The following is an 18,470-nucleotide window of genomic DNA, read 5'->3' as shown; positions in this document are numbered from 1 at the left end:
AGAAATGCATACATGATATAAAAGCATTGCAAGTACACATTGCAACTCACCCTATTTTTTAAAAAGTCTTTTGGAAGTTCTTTTGAAAATCGGGAAAAGCATAGAACGAAGATTGCCGAGTATTGCCTTCTGTCATGGCAGTGCTTACGGGGGCTTCATTTTCTGAAACGGAGCCATTTTACTTCAATATCACGTACTCATACATAATGCATTACATTTGCCGATAGCTTTTGTGCTTGCCAGAGAAGAAACGAATGGCTGGGAATAATTTGCTGCTTCTTTCACGTCAAGTTTCCCCTATTTTTGGCCGTTAATCGCATTAACATGATTTTGTCTGTAGAAAACACTATAATCTGGATACTTTACGAAAAATCAAGAAACGATACCAGAATCATTTTTCATTACACGATACATTTGGATGGCCAGTTATTCTGTGAATTTTCAATTTTATTGTAAAATTATTTGTGTATCATTTAATCCCTTCCAATAACTCTGAGAAATAACGTAATGTAACAATTTGGACAAGAGATGTTAATAACATGAGAATGATCAAAGCATCCGGAAGGGTGCAGGCTCCAACTATTCGAAGGCTACGGATTCTTGCAGGATAGAACAGTTGAACAACTTTAGTCAAAGGGGACGCTGGACCGTAGGACACCAGGAAATTGCCCTACTACACTCAAATCCTTCTGTCTGTTAATGACATTTTCACTATAGAGGAAAACCTATGTTCAAAAAATCGAGAACACAAATGAAGATTAAGTGAATTTTACACTAAATCGATTTCTGTACATCTACGCATATAAAAAGGGATGAAAAATAAATACCAGTAATTAGTACATTATTCCCCTTTTTCTATGAATTATTTTTCGCTAGTTGCACGTGGCACCATCTTATCGATCATGATCACTTGTCAATTAATACCGAATATCAATCGTCGGTACTAGAAAAGTAACCAGGAAGCAATGTGACTGAAGCACGATAATATGTGTTAGGACACACTAATATTTCATTGCAATCATCTGAATTTGTTAAAAATATAGTAACGGCGCACATCGATCAAGAAGCTCCGACGGAGGTTGATTCGGGATGGAGGAACGCTTTCACCGAAATGAGAAATAAAATGGCATGATATAACGGGAGACATGTCCTAAGAGGCAGAAGATTATCCAAGGCAATGGTAACCATGACGACGGCACAGTGTATCGAGGAAAGATGTACATTCGTTTCTTGGCTTTTCGACGTCTGAATAAGGGAGGCGTATTGAAGAGGGTAACGATAGTGCAGCGTGAGAAGCTGAACGGAGTTAAAGTTGAGGGGAAAAAACGAGAAAAGAAGAAATCCGTGCTGTCCTCCCTCGCCGAGAACTCGGCCACTTTATCCTCCTTTCTGTTTTAACCACCTTGGAGACCTCGTTCTTTTATAGGGCTGCCGTTTCTTCTATGCATTTATTCTACCTCTTGTCGGATCACTCGGGTTTAGTGTCTTTTATTCTTCAAACGAATTACGTCGTCAAGGTAACGATTCAACTAAATTTTAATCTTCATTGTACAATCATCATTGCTTATTATAAGATTTTAAAATGATATTCTGTGATTTTGTTCTTCAGCCCTGCTATCTTCTTCGGGTTTATATTTCACTCATTCATATTTTTCAGTCTTTACTACTGATACGACTTAAAAACTACTTTAAAGTATCGTAAACTATTTTATTCCATATGTCTACAGGGTGTCCCAAAATGGTATAAACGCGGAGGGGGTGATTTCACATGAGAAAATAAGTCGAAAATATCGAATACATTTTTTTCATTTGACGCGCCGTTTTCGAGAAACTTTACTTTACAAATCCGTCAAGTTCGCGTGCCTAGCGTTCTTAGGAAGTAGAATTAGCACGTCATGAACAGACTCGTCAGACATTCCTGTTCAATAGCACGTGTGTTCGCTGAATTTTCAAACTCAAATCTCTCGGAAAGGAGGAGTCAAATAAAAAAAAAAATATGTTCTATTTTTTTCTCATGTAGAATCACCTCCTCCACGTTTATACCATCCTGGGACACTCTTTAGACATACTCTGTCACTCTTTTCAAGTAATTTAGGTGGCACACTTAGCTGGATCACCCTGTATCGAAGTGTTATTAATTTTAATACATAGAATAGTTATCTATTTTTCATTTGCAATTATTTACCACAATATAAACATATCGGTGAAGCGATGTATTATTAATAAGTAGTTACCTCGATGAAGCTTGTTAATGATATACCTACCTGGGCGAGTCTTAACGCAAGGTCTCCGCGTGAAAGTAAATCCGTATCGTGTTGGTACTAGATGCGCTTTAAGTGCTGTAGAAACATTCGTTGAGCATTGCAATTAGTAAATTACCAGAATGCAAGAAACGAAATTAATTAATGCTAAGAACGTAAATAATCTTGTTCTTTTATGACAAAACTGTTGCAACAGTCTGACAAGAAAAATGTTTCGAACAAAGGATAATCAGTGTTCAATGATCTACAAATCGCACCATTAGGAATTTGAAAGAAGTTTCATTTCAATGAAAAGTCAAGGTCACCTTTGATTTGTTTAAATGACACCATGTATCCGACTACATAGTTTTGTAAGCGATTTCGAGATAAATTCAATGATCTACTGTACTATGATTTTGAGTTGACCTTGAACTTCATTTACTCGATATATTTCAAACATCCATAAATGTGTGTGTGCGAGAACCTAATTCGAAAAGTTTGATAGTTCTTTTGAAGAATGTTCAAAACTGAAAACTAAAGTGCAGCCCCTTAAGGAATCTTCGAAATCGAAGGTGGCCCATTTTTCGTGAATATTTGCCATTGTTGTTTTTGCTCCTTGACCAAACACCTGGGTCCTTTCCAGTAAAACCTGGTATAGATGTTCAAACGGTGCGGGAACAGTCTATATGTGTCACTTTTATCTTGGTCTTTCCGTTTTCCCTCTTCCAATGAGTCAGCGTATTGGTCCGCACGAGATTCCTGGTAGGAGATTTTTCCGTGATGCAGAAGAGGGGAATACACACGGAAAGTATAGAAGTGAACGAGACCTGATTCCGCTTCGAGTTGTTCGCGCGGCTCGCGCATTAACCAGCTCGGAACCGCCTACCATGCTTCATTAACGAGCCGACGCAACGTTAAAAAACGGCTGAATAGTATTATAGTTAATCCGTCTCGCACAAACAGTCCGCTCGCAACTTAGAATTCAGCCAAATACTCGGAATCTACAGGTTTCCTCTTACTGGGACAACTTGTTGAACGTCGACGTTTCCCGTGTAATATCGACCAATGCCATTCCTCATCTTACTTGATGGACAATTGAGATTCTTGAATTTCTTTTCCTTTCATTCTCGATGACTCGACGACACGTGTGGGTGCTGTTTGTTGGCGTAGTGGTTTGTTTCGCGTTTATTTTGTTACATCCTCGACTAATCAAGGGGGTCATCTACAGTGCTTTTATCTCTTCTGGAGGCAACCTCCTATATACGTTCCCAGCCTCCCTCACTCCATAGGAGCATGGTGAAGGGTCTCAGGAGTGGGAAGAGGACTCCATGTGGGAGGACAAATATTCAAGATATAAAATTTGCCGAGTTTGATTTAAAATATGTACCAATTGAAATGATGTATATTAAAATTACTAACAATAGTTTGAGATATTTTCTTAACTCTTCAAAATATATCTTACAAAATATAAAATAAAATATTAAACATTGTAAAGATTTCCAAAAAACATAAAATAGAATAGTACAAATATAAAGATATAAAATTTTCACACACACAGAAAACAGAAATATACCGCCTTTTAAAAGCACACGAATTCCGTTCCGTTTAAAGTGACCTTGGTCGTTCGTTCATTGACTGTTTGTGCAATTACGTTCGCGACGTTGCAATCGCGTTACAGTGAAAGTCGCGAATAGCCGTTCGAATAAATAAAGTTTGCAGAGATCAGACAATGTCGAAGCGTTGTCGTGACAGATTTTTCAAGGAACGGTGAACGATTGACGGAACAACTGACGACTTTGAAAGTGTTAATTCGATTCCGCCGTCTGAATGGCACCTTGATTTCGAACTTGAAATTGAATTACAATTCACGGGGCTGCTCCCGCCTTTGATTCTCGAAACGACGTTCCGCTGTTAAACCCTATTAAATAACGTTCACGCCCGGCGAGCTCCGAGCTTCATTTACGTTGAATTGATTTTCTGTGAAATGACACCGATAATTACAGTTATATTCCCTATAAAGCGCTTCAGCTTCGAATTTCGTTAAACTATAATTAATATTGTCGAAAACAACACAAACGTTGTGCTTTATTAACTCAGTCGAATAGATATTGTAGTCCTATTACACTGGCGGACAAAATAAAGTTTACACTTTAAAGTTGCAGTCTTTCACAGACTGAAATTTTATTTTAAAGCAGCACTGAATGTTTTTGTAAATATTTTTATTTTTTCGTTTTTTATTTTTATTAATAATGGAAACGAGAAAACTACAAAAGGGGATGGAAAATTGATAGTTCATTTAAAACAATAAAACAAGTAAAGACACTGGGTGTCTTTAAATTTTATTAGTTTTATTACTTTGTAGGGCCTCCGTTGCTGTCTATTACAGTTTGTAGTGTGTTTAATAATCTCCAGCCGTACGATTATCTTCATGGTTAAAATAATTAGAACTCTTTTTCGTCCGCCACTGTATATTAAAAAAGAATCGATCGTGATTTTCTTAAGTTCGATACAACTTTAGATAAACGTGTATGAACCGTAATCAAACCAATCTCTACCACTGCGACGACTTCAAGAAATAAGGATGTAGGAAACTGAAATAGTTTGTCTTTTTACCTGCAAAAAGTGTGAAAACCCCAATTAAAAATAACGAATCAAAGTTGAAATATTAAGTGTAAGTTAAGAAATTGTTAATATTAAAGGTGTTTTGACATGATTTTAACATTTACGTTTAGAAACGATACTCAGACCTCATTTAAAATACTACAACAACGTTAATAATCCTGAATTTTTTTGTAGCTTGTAAGAAATGAAATTAGAACATTTTCAACAAAATTTAATTACGCTTTTCGAGAAGCAATAATGTTCGAAATGTTATTAAACATATTAAGAGTTACCAATCAAACTTCGAGAACTTCACTATTGAATTTGCCTGAGAATTCAAAGCAATGGAACTCGACAGAAGACACTTAATTCCATAGCTATCAAACTACGAAGGAAGTTTAATCCTCGAGACTCAATTTACCAGTAATATAGTTAACTGAAACACTAACTTTACAGAGATCGGAGTATAAAGAAATTCACTATCAAGAATCTAATAACGATTTTATACATATAATTAACTTTAACATGTGATGTACCAGATAAGTAAATGGTCGTATTTAGTGAATATATGAAGCCATTGCATCACAGCCATAAAAAGTGAACGTATACATATAGATTAAATACTGTTATTTAAAAGAAATAAATACAATAGATAACACAATTTTTTAGTAAGTCTTACATATTTTGCGTAATATTTTATATTACGTATGATGATAAAAAGGGCTTGAAAGGGTATAAAACCCTATAACTGAGAACGTCTTTGTTACAAAACTGTACGTCTTAAAGACGTCTTCTAGACGTCCTTTGAACGTCTTAGAGACGTTCATAAATGTCAATTATAAAATAAAATAAATTTAAATTTAACCAAACTTAAAGAAGAATTCCAATTCTTGGCTGTAAGGCTGAATAAAGAAATATTTTATTGTTACTGTTACTATATATTATAACATTCAAAGTATACATTAAAATTAATTTCCCTATCTGGGAAGGCACGAAATAACGTCTAATATGTCAGCTGTCACGATATGCAATTATTTTGCGATAAGGTTCAGTGATAACAAATGGACATTACTTTCCGAGCGACCTAATAGCACACGTGAAATAATACACCATGATCTCTGGTAGAAAATCCCAATTTTGATTGAAAAGTTCAATGAAACTCGTAGCCGGCTTATCGATTTCCGACACACAGTTGTCGAGATAAATCGAAGCGACGATTCATGGACGAAGGGAACGGATCTACCTGCGCAAGTCGTGATCACGATTGGTCGAAAGGGTCCGCTCGGAGGAGCCGACGAGTGCCGAGCATCAGGTTCGAGAGTGGGGAGGTACATAAAGCACCGCGACGTAGACAGAGGTCGGCAAATTACGCTGACACTCGCGGACCGCGGACCGTTCGAGCACGATCGCGGATTTCCCTTGACGCATCGTATCCCGCCAGACGCGGATCCACGTGGATACCAACTGTCAAGCAGTCACATCGTTGCACACCAACCTGACCATCGAACTCCCGGTAGGTAGGTACGTCTCTTACGTCTTCAACAAAGCTCGAATGGAACTTTGTTAACTTGCACAAGCAAAAGCTGTGTTTATCGATTGAAATTCGGCGCGTTCTAATCCCTACGCGTTCGAAATGGACGCGTTAACTATTTCTACATGTCTTAAATTCGATGCGCGTTGCAAATTCGATGGCTTTTTATTTCGATGCGCTCGGCATTGGTGAAATGCAAAATGCGTTTTGGATTTCAGCAATTAATTTTAAATTGTTAAAGTTAAAACATAACTTATATTTGCAATCGAACGAATTTTCTCTTTCGAAAAGAGAAAGCATAAAAATTAGGAGTATTTTGTTAATTCGTTGTATTTGAGGGATTAAAAGCAGGATATAAATATGGAAGAAGAAGCAGATTTTAAGTTTCATAGAATTTCATTGAACCGAATGGATCAAAGATTGAACTTCAAAACTATTTGGCAAATTTTTGTTTTATTATATAAATTACATACTTTGATCGTATTTAATTTTCATGTTTGTTGAGTTTGCCGGTGATCAAATATTAAATGTTGTATATGTGTAGCTCAAATAATAGGAACTATTATAATACAAATATGTTTATTGATCTTTGAATATGGAACGATAAAAGTAATGGGTACGTTTGTATTATTTTTATGTAAAAGAAAAACCCAGGTACGTTTATTGGTTTACATCTTGGCAATGAGCTTTCCAATTTTTATGTTAGATTTGTCAATAACAAATATGTTAGGTTTTAATATTGTTTCTTTTATGTTCTTCACAATAAGTATTTTTATAAAATAATCGATTAAATATCTTTTTTACATTTGTGGCTAATATTGTATAAATGGGATCCATCGTAGCTTATGAAATATCGTAATTAGAAAAAGAATTCTGAAAATAAAGTCGTAAAAGTGATAAGTAAATCGAGCTTGAAAACCAGTTTATCAGTTTTTATTTATAAGTTTTCTTTCGTTAAGTTTCTACAAAAAGGTGATGAAGATTTTTAAGTGTATATTCTTCAATTATTATTCTGTTATTACATATTGTGATAATACTATTATGAAACTTTTTCAATGTTTACAAAACGTTGGTGATAAATAATTTCTGCAACAGATATGGTTACGAATTATCGTGTCCGTTAATAATGTGGAAAGAAATTCTAAACAACGCAAACTTGCGACACTGTTTATTACATTCCACGCAGTAATTAATTCAAAAGCACGTTACTTAACATTCCTACACCTTAATCGTACCATTTACAACTATTTAAAAAACAGTAGAATTCAGTACAGTCGCCAATGTATAACCTGTTGCATTTGCTTTTAACTGTTGCAAGCTGCAGCCATACTTATACATATAACTTGTTATACTACTTACCAGTAATGCACGGATTTTATAGACCTATAGAGGATGAAATTTCCTAAAATTTCCTTTCTATTAAAATTCCGAAGAAAATTTCAATGCCTGTAAATTATCGTATAATAATGTAAACCTGTATAAACATTTCCAATCTAGCAATCACAGTCTCCGTAAGAAAAAAGTGAGAAATGTCAAATCGTTTATTGTTGTACGCTTATTACTTTACCGTTTGTAATCAATTATACGCGTTGTTTAACCGAATACTATGCAAGAACCCAGGAATCCATTCGAATAGTTTTTATTAGACTTTTTGTACGGTAGTGCACAACTGATGTTACATCACAGCTAATCGTTACAAGACGCAACTTTTCGTAAGTAAATACGTAAAGTAAAAATATGTTCGAAGATAACCATGGAATTTACTTAGCGATGTGGTAAATTCTATCGAGATACGACGGACGACGTTAGTATGGAAAAATTTATAATTTGCCAACGTTAATATCCCGAGATAAATAGTGTTGCGTGGTAAGCAGTCGTATTACTGAAACCTGCATCGAATTATGTATATCAGTGTGGGTGCCGCGATTAACGATATAGTTTCCTTTATCGAAAAGCACACACATGCTCCTAAGAGAAAAAGTATCCTTCCATTTTCTTGATTGATTAATACACGTAATATTAAAATGGGGTTTTACTCAAGCTCGGATTAATAAACAAAGTAATTGTCGTTTACCGAACTAATTGGCAAGAAAATGTGAATTGCAGGTGCATACTTTGTTAAGCAGGCCGATTTATGTTATTATTTTCTTACGTTACTTTTTTTTTTAATTCTGTGATTTAATCTGTTATTAAGTTACACCAAAACTCGATACACCCTCTATATTACACCTTCTGTAAATGTAAGTTTGTTTCGCCTTTTTCATCATAAATGACCTTTGTTGACTTTCAAAGACGTTAATGTTGCACTTCATTGGATTCGTCAATATAGCCGCTATCAGAAAACAGGTACCAAAATGTAGCATTCTGTCTAAAAAAACATAGGTGATAGAGGCCAAGTAAATTAAGAATAATTGGAAATTGGATGGTGGAGGAGTTGAGTAATTCTCGATTACAACGTGTCATTTTAGAGTTTCTAGCAGTCTGCAAGAAACGAGAATAACTTCTTTCCATTGACGCAATTTGATATTTCCCCGAAGACGTCATTCGTTAAAACAACAAATAAATTATACATCTGTGAAAGTAGCATCCATTCACGACTGCGTTCAGAGATCATTGAACTGAGATGGTTAATGCATCCAACCAGGTGATTCTGTCGTACTCCGGCCTCCGAGAACCTGTTGACGTCAGAGCCCCGTACTCGAGGGAATCCCGACAGTTTTCACGCTTTCATTGACGTTCGAGGATAAATCCTTTGCCGTTTTTTCCTCTTTGCGTAGTATATAGATTGGGATAATTTTAATATGCTATAAGTTTGTCTTCACGTTACATACGGGGCGTTCCAATTTATTTCTGGAAATCGAGAATATTTCCGAAACTTTTCACGATACTAAAAAATGTTTCAAAAAATGTTAGATATCTTTTTTCTATGTGGAGGCGTAGAAGTCATATCAAGGTCAACTTTGTTTTTTTTTTTTCACTTTCGCAATGATCCGCAATACCTTCCTTTGTCAGTGACGTATTTATACGCGTTCATTTTTATGGACCGTAACAAGTCGAAGAGATTCTTCGGAATGTGGTTTAACAGAAATCTAAACCATGCGACCAGTTAATGTGATCGAATTCTGCGCGCTTGTCAGCAGACAGCCTTGCCTGTGACAAATCGCCAAGGGGAAAGGAGTGGTACGAAACCAGCTTCACAAAAATGAGTCATGGTCATTATTCCTTCACAAGAGTCGACTTATCTCCATTCGCGATAGAAACCGTAGAATCTACAGTGCAGATCATTGCGTACAGATTAGTTCCTTCCCTCTCTTTTCGCCGGTCCAACAAAGAGACACATGTCGTCGTCTCCTACCACGATTCTCAAGACCCACATCGAGAGAACTAAATAGTCTCGCCAATTATTGCAGCACAGATACATGTAGAACGTTGCCAATGAGATTCGAACGCGACGGCGCTCGAGGATAGAAGACATACGCGTCGATTTCAAAAATTCCTGGCTATTTTGTTTGTTTCTTTGCGTGAGTTACCATTCACTAACTTTATTCCGTACAATTTATTATTAGACTAACGATTTTACGGATTTTAAGGATTCAGTTATGCGCAAACGTTATTTTTGACAACCTCTATATTAATTAAATTGTTTTATTATAATATTATCGTTTTATATACTTTTTAATGTCCGTTTAACTAGACTCTGCTTTTTTTAAGTTGACGTAGTATTTTTTAAAAAATTTCCATCACTTATTCGAGTGCTGCGTAAAGAATCTTCATCGGTATAACATTTTTACAAATATTAATAATATGAACATCTATGAAAACATAAAGTAATTAACAATCGTCGAATGTGATTCCCGCGTAAGTTCAAACAGGCGTCAAGTTATGATCGTGTTTAAGTGGATGAATGGATTTCATAGTCATTCCGAGATCTATTCAGTGTAGTTACACTGAGGCGATGAGGAAGGAAACCAAGAATGTTTGGGACGAATAGATCTTTTAATATCAAACGGAATTAATACTTTTTTGCAATTGTTACTATTGACAAACGATTTATTTCGTATTTTTATTAGTTTTCTACTGTCACGATACGAATGTTATCTACCGACGATTACGCAATTATTTCCTACATTGAAGATAAGCGACTACATTTTCATTCAAAACGCATACTTACATAAACTGTTAGTCGATTATAATCTTATTGCATAAGCGTGCAAGGGTGTTGAATGTTAATTAATAGAATGCTCGAACATGTGTAGGGAAGGCAAAATGGATCCAGAGAGTTTCAAGGATTTTGCCAAGGAAATGGTGGAATACATCACTAACTATCTGGAGAATATCAGGGACAGGTAAATTTTTTGTTCCTTTCGTCTTTGTGCATCCTGTTTCATCGACCTTCACGTTTTCTTATATATGTATACATATGTCTGTATTAAAGTGCCGAATAATGTTGACTGTATACACTTCTTTAGTTTACTATAACGATGCTGTTTAACTCTTCTTAGAATTAAAAACTTGACAACATTCTAGCATTACAGTTACAAAAATATAGAAAGTTTATCAACATATTCGCAATTTTGTACAAGACGTATTGAAAATTCAAGTTCAAGCACGGTAGCAGAACAAAAGAAAAGAAATTAGTTTTTTTCATATACAATTTACAGCGGTTCCAAAAAGTATTTCATTTGACACGTGTGAATGAAAATTACATATAAAAATAGTTACAAAAAAGAAAAAAAATTAAAAATTTCGTCCGTGTATCAGCACAAAGGTTAATTACGAAGTGTAACCCATAGGAGAGTGTTGCCAACAGTACAACCTGGATACATGAAGCCTCTCTTGCCATCGGAGGCTCCGCAAACACCCGAAAGTTGGAAAGATATTATGGCGGACATCGAAAGAATAATAATGCCAGGTGTAAGTATGCGTACCCTATTTAAAGCTCTCTCACAAATACATAATGCTCCAGTATGTACGATATGATCTAACAGCAAACTTGTTTGACACAAAAATGATAATTTTTTTTATAGCATTTTATCATTTAACTTTGGAACACGATAAATTAAGCGAATTACGATCAGTTATTTATTAGACTGCGGATTTTTTGTATTTACGACAGTACGTGAAACATAAGAGAATATGAAGACAACAGGAATTTAGTAGTATAATTGATGCAGAAAACTTTTTATTTTATATAAAAATCCCCAGTCTGGTTATCGTAGAATGAATGTTTCCAATGTCGCGATGACAAAGAAAAGGAACGTGGATGTATGTTAAAATAACACTATTTCATTTTAGGTCACTCATTGGCACAGTCCGAAATTTCACGCATACTTTCCCACAGCTCAATCGTATCCAGCAATTGTTGCTGACATGCTGAGCGGCGCTATTGCTTGTATTGGATTCACGTGGGTAAGAATCAGTAACACGAATTAACGAAGTACATTTCTATTTTAAGACGTTAACTATTAAATGGCACTCCACATGTCCTACGTTCAATTACTTTTTCCGGGTATCACCTAATCATTCCACGAGAGAAATTTTATAGCTACACGTGTTTTGTATGAAATTATATCTTCAACTTCAATTGCAAAGAGATTTTATTAACACTAATTTAGGACCTAAGTAAATTTCTTCATTGTCGTAAAAATTGCAAGATATCTAAATAAAATTTTGGTCTTGTAATTTTTATAAAACAACGAGTACAAGTTACATTTGATGCTCGGTGTGGTTAGTGTTATGACCCTCTAATTTATTTATGTGTCATTTATGCGGTCACTTCATTTTCCCTAACAGATAGCGAGCCCTGCGTGCACTGAACTAGAAGTAATTATGTTGGACTGGTTGGGAAAAATGTTAGATCTGCCTAAAGAATTTTTGGCTTGCAGTGGCGGCCAAGGAGGCGGTGTTATTCAGGTATTACTTTTTTAAACATCCATGAAAATCGATAATTTCTACACTGCGGAAAAAACTGAGGAAATCGATTCTCATTTTTGATATGCTGCGTGGTAAAAGTAATAGCAGAAAGTTTTAGAACTCGCTTTTAAACTGTAACTTAAAAGAACGAACGATAAACTTGGCAAAGTACTGCAACGCGCAAATTTTATTTGCGAATCAATTTTTTTCAAAGGGAACCGCGAGCGAAGCCACTCTAGTTGCACTTCTCGGTGCCAAGGCTAAGAAAATCAGGCAGATCAAGGAACACCATCCCGATTGGACTGACAATGAAATTGTGGGAAAACTAGTCGCTTATGGTTCCTGTAAGTAAAATTATATTCGAGAACCACACTATAAATCTGTGTATCTGCTAGATCCGGGCACTTCTGAAATGACATTTATTTAAAATATTATTTCAAGCAACAAGTTATTGTACTGTATAATTATTTGAGATAATTGCGAAGTTCTTCTTATATTACGCAGTCTCCTTAAACAATTTTTTACCAAGTTATACAGATGTCTACTGTACTTTACTTCCGCGATTTTTAATTATTCGTTTAAGTCGCGCAAAATGAATTCTAAACAAAATATTATAAACAAAATGTTAATAACGTACCGCAATAATCGTATCCACGCTTGAATAACTTGGTGCAATCCTTATTCAATGCTTTTCAACCAACAGTTACAAATTAACGTGGAAATTAACCGGAAGTTACAGTTCTATATATTTATAATATTTTAGCTTACCCGTACCTTGTGTCAAGTTCGCACATTTTTCAGTGTAAACGATGTTAATAATATTATTTTAGCCGATTTAGTGTAAAGATCCGGCGTTATGACTGTAAATTACTAAAACGAAATTATCTTTGATGTTTTCATAGTTTTGAATACTTTTAACTATGTTTCCGCGTATTTCACTGTGTCCGGCCTTCCCGAAATCACTAGGTTTACTAAATTTTCGACGATAAATCGAATTGCAAATAAATGTTTTACGAAATGATTAGTTCAACGAGAAACTCGAGCACGTGCCCAACCGTGATTCCCCATAAACAAGATTAACGATGACGTTGTCCGGCGCTCTTTAACATTTGACAAAGGTACGCGAACCGGGGGTGGAGTGACAGGGCGAGTACGAGGTTGCAGCACTTCATCAGCCAGCACTTTGTCACCATGGCAACGCGTAATAACCACTCGAGTTATTCCAACCCGACCACCCTCGCACCATCCAAACTCACTCTCTTCGGTAGTCCGAGCTCTCCCGTTATTACCATTTCTCTCGAACGGCCACGTCGAATCGCAGAAAGTTACCGATGCACGAAAGGGTTTCACGATTTCTCTCAATAGCTTCCCATCTCGCCCGCCGCGCCGCTGGAATTGTAAAAACCCGGACCAAATTCATAAATCTCTTAATGATCAGTTTCAAGGATTTTTGGGGTCGTATATCACGATTCCAGTATTATTTATTTGTTGATTTAGAATGCAATTTTAAGAAAAATTATGTGACATGAACATGGCCTCAAAATGCAACAGTTAGCAATTTATTATAAGCGAAAGTTAAGATAAAATAGTGTAAATAATTCAATTTAATTTAGAAGCATTATTTATTTAAATTATTTTTTTAGAAGACTCTAATAGACTCGAATTTTTTTAATAGACTCGATAGATGCACTGTGCCGATTAAAGGAAATTAAATGACTTTCCATAAAATCAAAAAAGACGGAGATAATGGACATTGTGGCGCTGCCTAAGATTATCATTAAAAAAATAATATTGGAAGAAAATTCTCCGGTATTGTCGGTTGAACCACTTATAAAACAATGCAGGTTTATCCAAAAGAAATTTTCCATAAGATCATGAACGACGAAAATAATTTTATTGACGCGTCCAGTTATTTTACTCGCTCCACGTCGCCGTGTCGTCAGAATGAAAAGCCAGAAGAAATCTATCGTCCCATGCGACCGAGATTTTTCTTTATAGAAAATTCACATTAACGGATTAATCGTCCTTCGGAGAGCGATTGCAGTCCTCCATTATTCTTCAGGAATTGAAAGTTGAAAGGAGCTATTATCGAGACTTGTGGGGGCTCTGCTATTTCCCTTGGGGGATTTAGAATAATGAATCGATGCGCGCACAGGACCTCCGAACAATGAAAAAATGTTAGAACTGTAAGTGAAGAGATAAAGTCTTGAGATCTTTGAAAATGGGGCACAGACTTTCGCAATCATCCAATAATAATAATGTGATCGCGTCATAACGCATAAAAATCTCGGATATTCAGAACATGAATAAATACGTATTGATTATGTCAAAGGAGTTGGAATGAAGTGCAAGGGGATAGAAATAATAATGCCAGTCGTGATCATTTATTTTTTTAAAATTTTACTTCATTAAACACAACTCTATTAAACTTCGTTAATTTGATTATAAAATCAAATTAATTTCATGAAACTGTTATAGAATAGTGTTATAGTTTCATGCAAGTATAACCTTGTAGAACCATGTTAAATTCGGCGATTTAAGAATTTTGAAAATTATCCTTCTTGTAGGAAGATTCGTTTATGATTTCTTTAATATTCAGGTCAAGCTCATAGTTCCGTAGAACGAGCCGGACTTCTTGGAGGAGTGAAGTTCCGACTGCTAGAAGTAGACTCAAAATACAAACTTCGCGGCGACACGCTCGCAGAAGCCATTCGAAAGGACAAAGAACAGGGTCTGATACCATTTTACGTAAGTTCGTAGTCTGTACCTACAGTATTTCATTTAATTCGTTGAATCTTCTGCTTTTTCCATTATTTGTTCGATGGAAGAAAATATTTCGATTTTACAGGCCGTCGCGACTCTAGGAACAACTTGCTCGTGCGCATTCGATCGTCTCGATGAAATGGGCGTCGTTGCGAATCGCGAAAACGTCTGGTTGCACGTCGACGCGGCTTATGCTGGTGAAGTAATCGAGTTTCACTAAATTTTTTTTTGTACGAATTCTCCTTAATTGCACATTCGTACTTAAATTTTTTCTTCTTCAGGCTCCGCTTTCATTTGTCCTGAATTTCGATACTTAATGAACGGCATCGAACTAGCCGACTCCTTCAACTTCAATCCACACAAGTGGATGCTGGTCAACTTTGATTGCTCAACTATGTGGTTGAAAGAACCGACTTACGTAATCAACGCCTTCAACGTTGATCCGCTGTACCTGAAACATGATATGCAAGGATCTGCTCCTGATTACAGGGTAATTTTGTTTGCTATTTTCGATGTTACTTAATTACTTCTGCTAAAAGGGCAATGTAATATTTACTTATACGGTAATATTATTTATACAGAGTGTTTCATCTAAAACAGGCCACTTAAATGATCTTGTTTAGCTGTAATTGTACTGAGAAATGTATAATTGCACGATTATTTTATTTTTTATAAATGTCACATTTTGATTTCGCGTTCCTGGCCACCGTGATTTTTTACGTATACACACGCAATTTTGTCTGTTGTCTGTGGTAGATTATTGTGGATTCATTCTTATGGAATAGAGTGACCTTCAAATGACTAGATATTTGAGCTTGAACATTTTGATGAGATTTCAAGATTCAAAAATATTTCTTGTAGAATCGCAGCTAGAGAAGATGTTTAAATGTATTATTGTATATTCCATATGTTTGAAGAGTAAGTAGAAAAGTTATTAATTATATTTTTCGTAATCTATTTTAGCATTGGCAAATTCCACTAGGACGAAGATTTAGGGCGCTGAAACTGTGGTTCGTTTTGAGGATATATGGCGTGGAGAATCTCCAACAATATATCAGGAATCATGTCGCTCAAGCTCATGAATTCGAAGGTTTGGTCCTTTCGGATTCTCGTTTCGAAATTATAGCCGATGTAATACTGGGTCTAGTTTGCTTCAGATTAAAGGTAAATTGTGCCAATAATTATGAAAAATCATAACTTTTATTTTCTTAAACGTTAAACACAATCATTCCTAAAATTTAATCCTAATTTTAACCTTAACACAACAATTTTACAACGTTTGAGAAGTGACTGAAGTATTTTTTGTTAAGAGAATGATCAATTTTTTAAAATATTAAAATGCTAAATTATGATTCACACGAGATTTGATTTAATATGTCGTTTTTAGTCAAATTCTTTTCAACTATACAGGGTGCACCATTTATATGGGAACATACTAATTGAAATAGAATATAAAATTACTTCTACTATAATATGAATAATTACAATGATTAGACACTTGAGTTGTTTGATCGAGTAATCTTTGTTCAGGGGTGTAGCATTTAAAAGTTCTCTTGAATTTTAACGGATCTATACAATTCTCTACAGGGTTCGAACGACATAAACGAGACTTTGTTGAAGAAAATCAACGGAGCAGGAAACATCCATCTAGTGCCATCCAAGATAAACGACATGTACTTCCTGCGGTTCGCAATTTGCTCGCGATATAGCGAAAGCAAGGACATTCAAAGTTCTTGGCAGGAAATAAAGCGCAGAGCCGACGAAGTCTTCGAAGAGCAATCAGTTTCTAAGTGATGGCGGGCTCAGATAGCTCGAGGTTGCAGATCTTTAGCTCCAGTAGCCTGCAATCAATCCTAGCTTATAGTTCCGCATTTTAGTGATTCCGAAAGAACGAGTGGATGATTGAGGAGCGAGGACCTGTCTGACGTATTTCATAAATTATAAATGAATGAACAGTGCCAACAAAGTGCCTAGAAAAGGAGTGTTATCAAGTAGAATATGGTTGTCGGTTAAAATTCACTTTGGCAGCTCAGAAATTTTTAACTTTTAAAAATACAATCCTGTAGATTTTGACAAGAAAATGCCAAAAATCCAAGGTTTAATGTGAGGAATTCACTTGTTCAAAAGTTATGCATGCTTAAAGTTGAGTGCTTTGAAGCGTTCTTGACAGGTAAGGGCGCCGCCATGTTGGTATGTACACAGCGTTGCATGTCGTCTAACGAGCGAAGCCGCTAGATGGCAGCACAAGCACACAGTGATGTCGATAACGTAGATGTGCAAGCGTGGACGCCCCTTCCCCCGCACGAACCTAACCAACTTCCTCGCCGCTCCGCTCATTGAATGATGTCCGATTACATACCAATATGACAGCGCCCTTACCTGTCAAAAATGCTTAAAATCGCCCAACTTTAAACACGCATAACTTTTGAACCCGTGGATTTCTGTAATTAAAACTTGGATTTTTGGCATTTTCTCGTCAAGATCCACAGGATTACATTTAAGAAAGTTACCAATTTCTGGGTTGCCAAGGTGAAGTTTATGTAGCAATTCTCCTTTAGCTATTTTTCAATCCAGTTCTATGAGAAGATTAATCTTCTTAAGGTTAATCTTCTGAGATGTCCGTAACTCTGAGTCAAATAGTACCCAACTCTCGTCGCCCGAGGGTTAAACATAAATATTATAGTTGTTTGCGTCACCGTACATAAAAATGGTAGATTGTTCATGTTATAGTTGCTACTCGTTTTAACCCTTTGAACTCGAAGCTATTTTAACTCCGAAACGAAACATTTCTTCCGACCTAGAATATTTTCCTTCTATATATTTTCATGTTTTTCATGTTATACATACGAAAATGGTGCAATTTACTCGTACAATACTGAAATGTTTAGTAATTTATTAAATAGAAACAAATTTAATAATGTGAAAGATATTTTGAACAATGTTACAGAAGTTTTTAGTGGCACCTCACACAGTCGCCATTCGAGTGCTAAGGGTTAATAATGCGAATATTCTTTAAAGAATCATGACAATCAAATTGGATGCATATTAGAAAATTATTATTCGAGTGTTTAAAGGGTACGCGTATTACAGAAACTTTGTGAAGGATAAAAAAGTGTCTGTTTAATTTTGGAAATATATTAGACAGGTCACGTGAACGTAACAAGCCAAAGATCGTTCTTCGAATCCCGTTTCAAGTTGATGAACATACAGTTCATGTGAACGTGTGTCGCCTTGTGCCACTTTTCCCAACATTCTAATTTTCCTGGTTACCGTCGCTTTCTTAGATCACCTTGACTGGTATAATAGGCAGCGTGAATCTTTTGCAACTATATTGCTCAATATTGTTTGCGTTCATGCAATTGTGAACTAGAAGGTAGCTGCGAAAATTCTTTCGATTCTCGACTATGAACGATTATTATGTT

The 18,470-nt window shown here is 35.7% G+C and overlaps 1 protein-coding gene across 4 annotated transcripts; it reads left to right on the top strand.

Moving 5' to 3' along the window:
- Window positions 1–6,204: 6,204 nt before the first annotated feature.
- Ddc (aromatic-L-amino-acid decarboxylase) lies at window positions 6,205–16,845 on the top strand. Of its 4 annotated transcripts, none has more exons than XM_076787262.1 (11): window positions 6,205–6,354; window positions 10,629–10,718; window positions 11,166–11,286; window positions 11,668–11,781; window positions 12,166–12,285; window positions 12,500–12,629; window positions 14,885–15,033; window positions 15,134–15,245; window positions 15,330–15,538; window positions 16,012–16,212; window positions 16,636–16,845. In XM_076787262.1, the coding sequence occupies exons 2-11, from the start codon at window positions 10,639–10,641 to the stop codon at window positions 16,840–16,842; spliced, it is 1,443 nt and encodes a 480-aa protein (XP_076643377.1). In that variant the 5' UTR covers window positions 6,205–6,354; window positions 10,629–10,638; the 3' UTR covers window positions 16,843–16,845. The 4 variants fall into 4 exon arrangements, with proteins under 4 accessions (XP_076643377.1, XP_076643380.1, XP_076643378.1 ...); XM_076787265.1 differs by having other exon boundaries at window positions 6,205–6,358; window positions 10,634–10,718; XM_076787263.1 differs by lacking the exon at window positions 6,205–6,354 and adding an exon at window positions 9,769–9,893.
- Window positions 16,846–18,470: the final 1,625 nt, after the last annotated feature.

Source organism: Halictus rubicundus, chromosome 4, assembly GCF_050948215.1.
Source record: "Halictus rubicundus isolate RS-2024b chromosome 4, iyHalRubi1_principal, whole genome shotgun sequence".
Taxonomy (NCBI): Eukaryota; Metazoa; Arthropoda; class Insecta; order Hymenoptera; family Halictidae; genus Halictus; species Halictus rubicundus.
This window is presented reverse-complemented; position numbering and strand designations above follow the sequence as displayed.

Bases quoted from the DNA above. Each gene is read 5' to 3' on its own strand.
- Ddc (XM_076787262.1), top strand. From the start codon at position 10,639: ATGGATCCAGAGAGTTTCAAGGATTTTGCCAAGGAAATGGTGGAATAC. The intron at 11,782-12,165 runs GTAAGAATCAGT...TTTCCCTAACAG, and splicing joins CTTGTATTGGATTCACGTGG to ATAGCGAGCCCTGCGTGCAC. The intron at 12,286-12,499 runs GTATTACTTTTT...TTTTTTTCAAAG, and splicing joins AAGGAGGCGGTGTTATTCAG to GGAACCGCGAGCGAAGCCAC.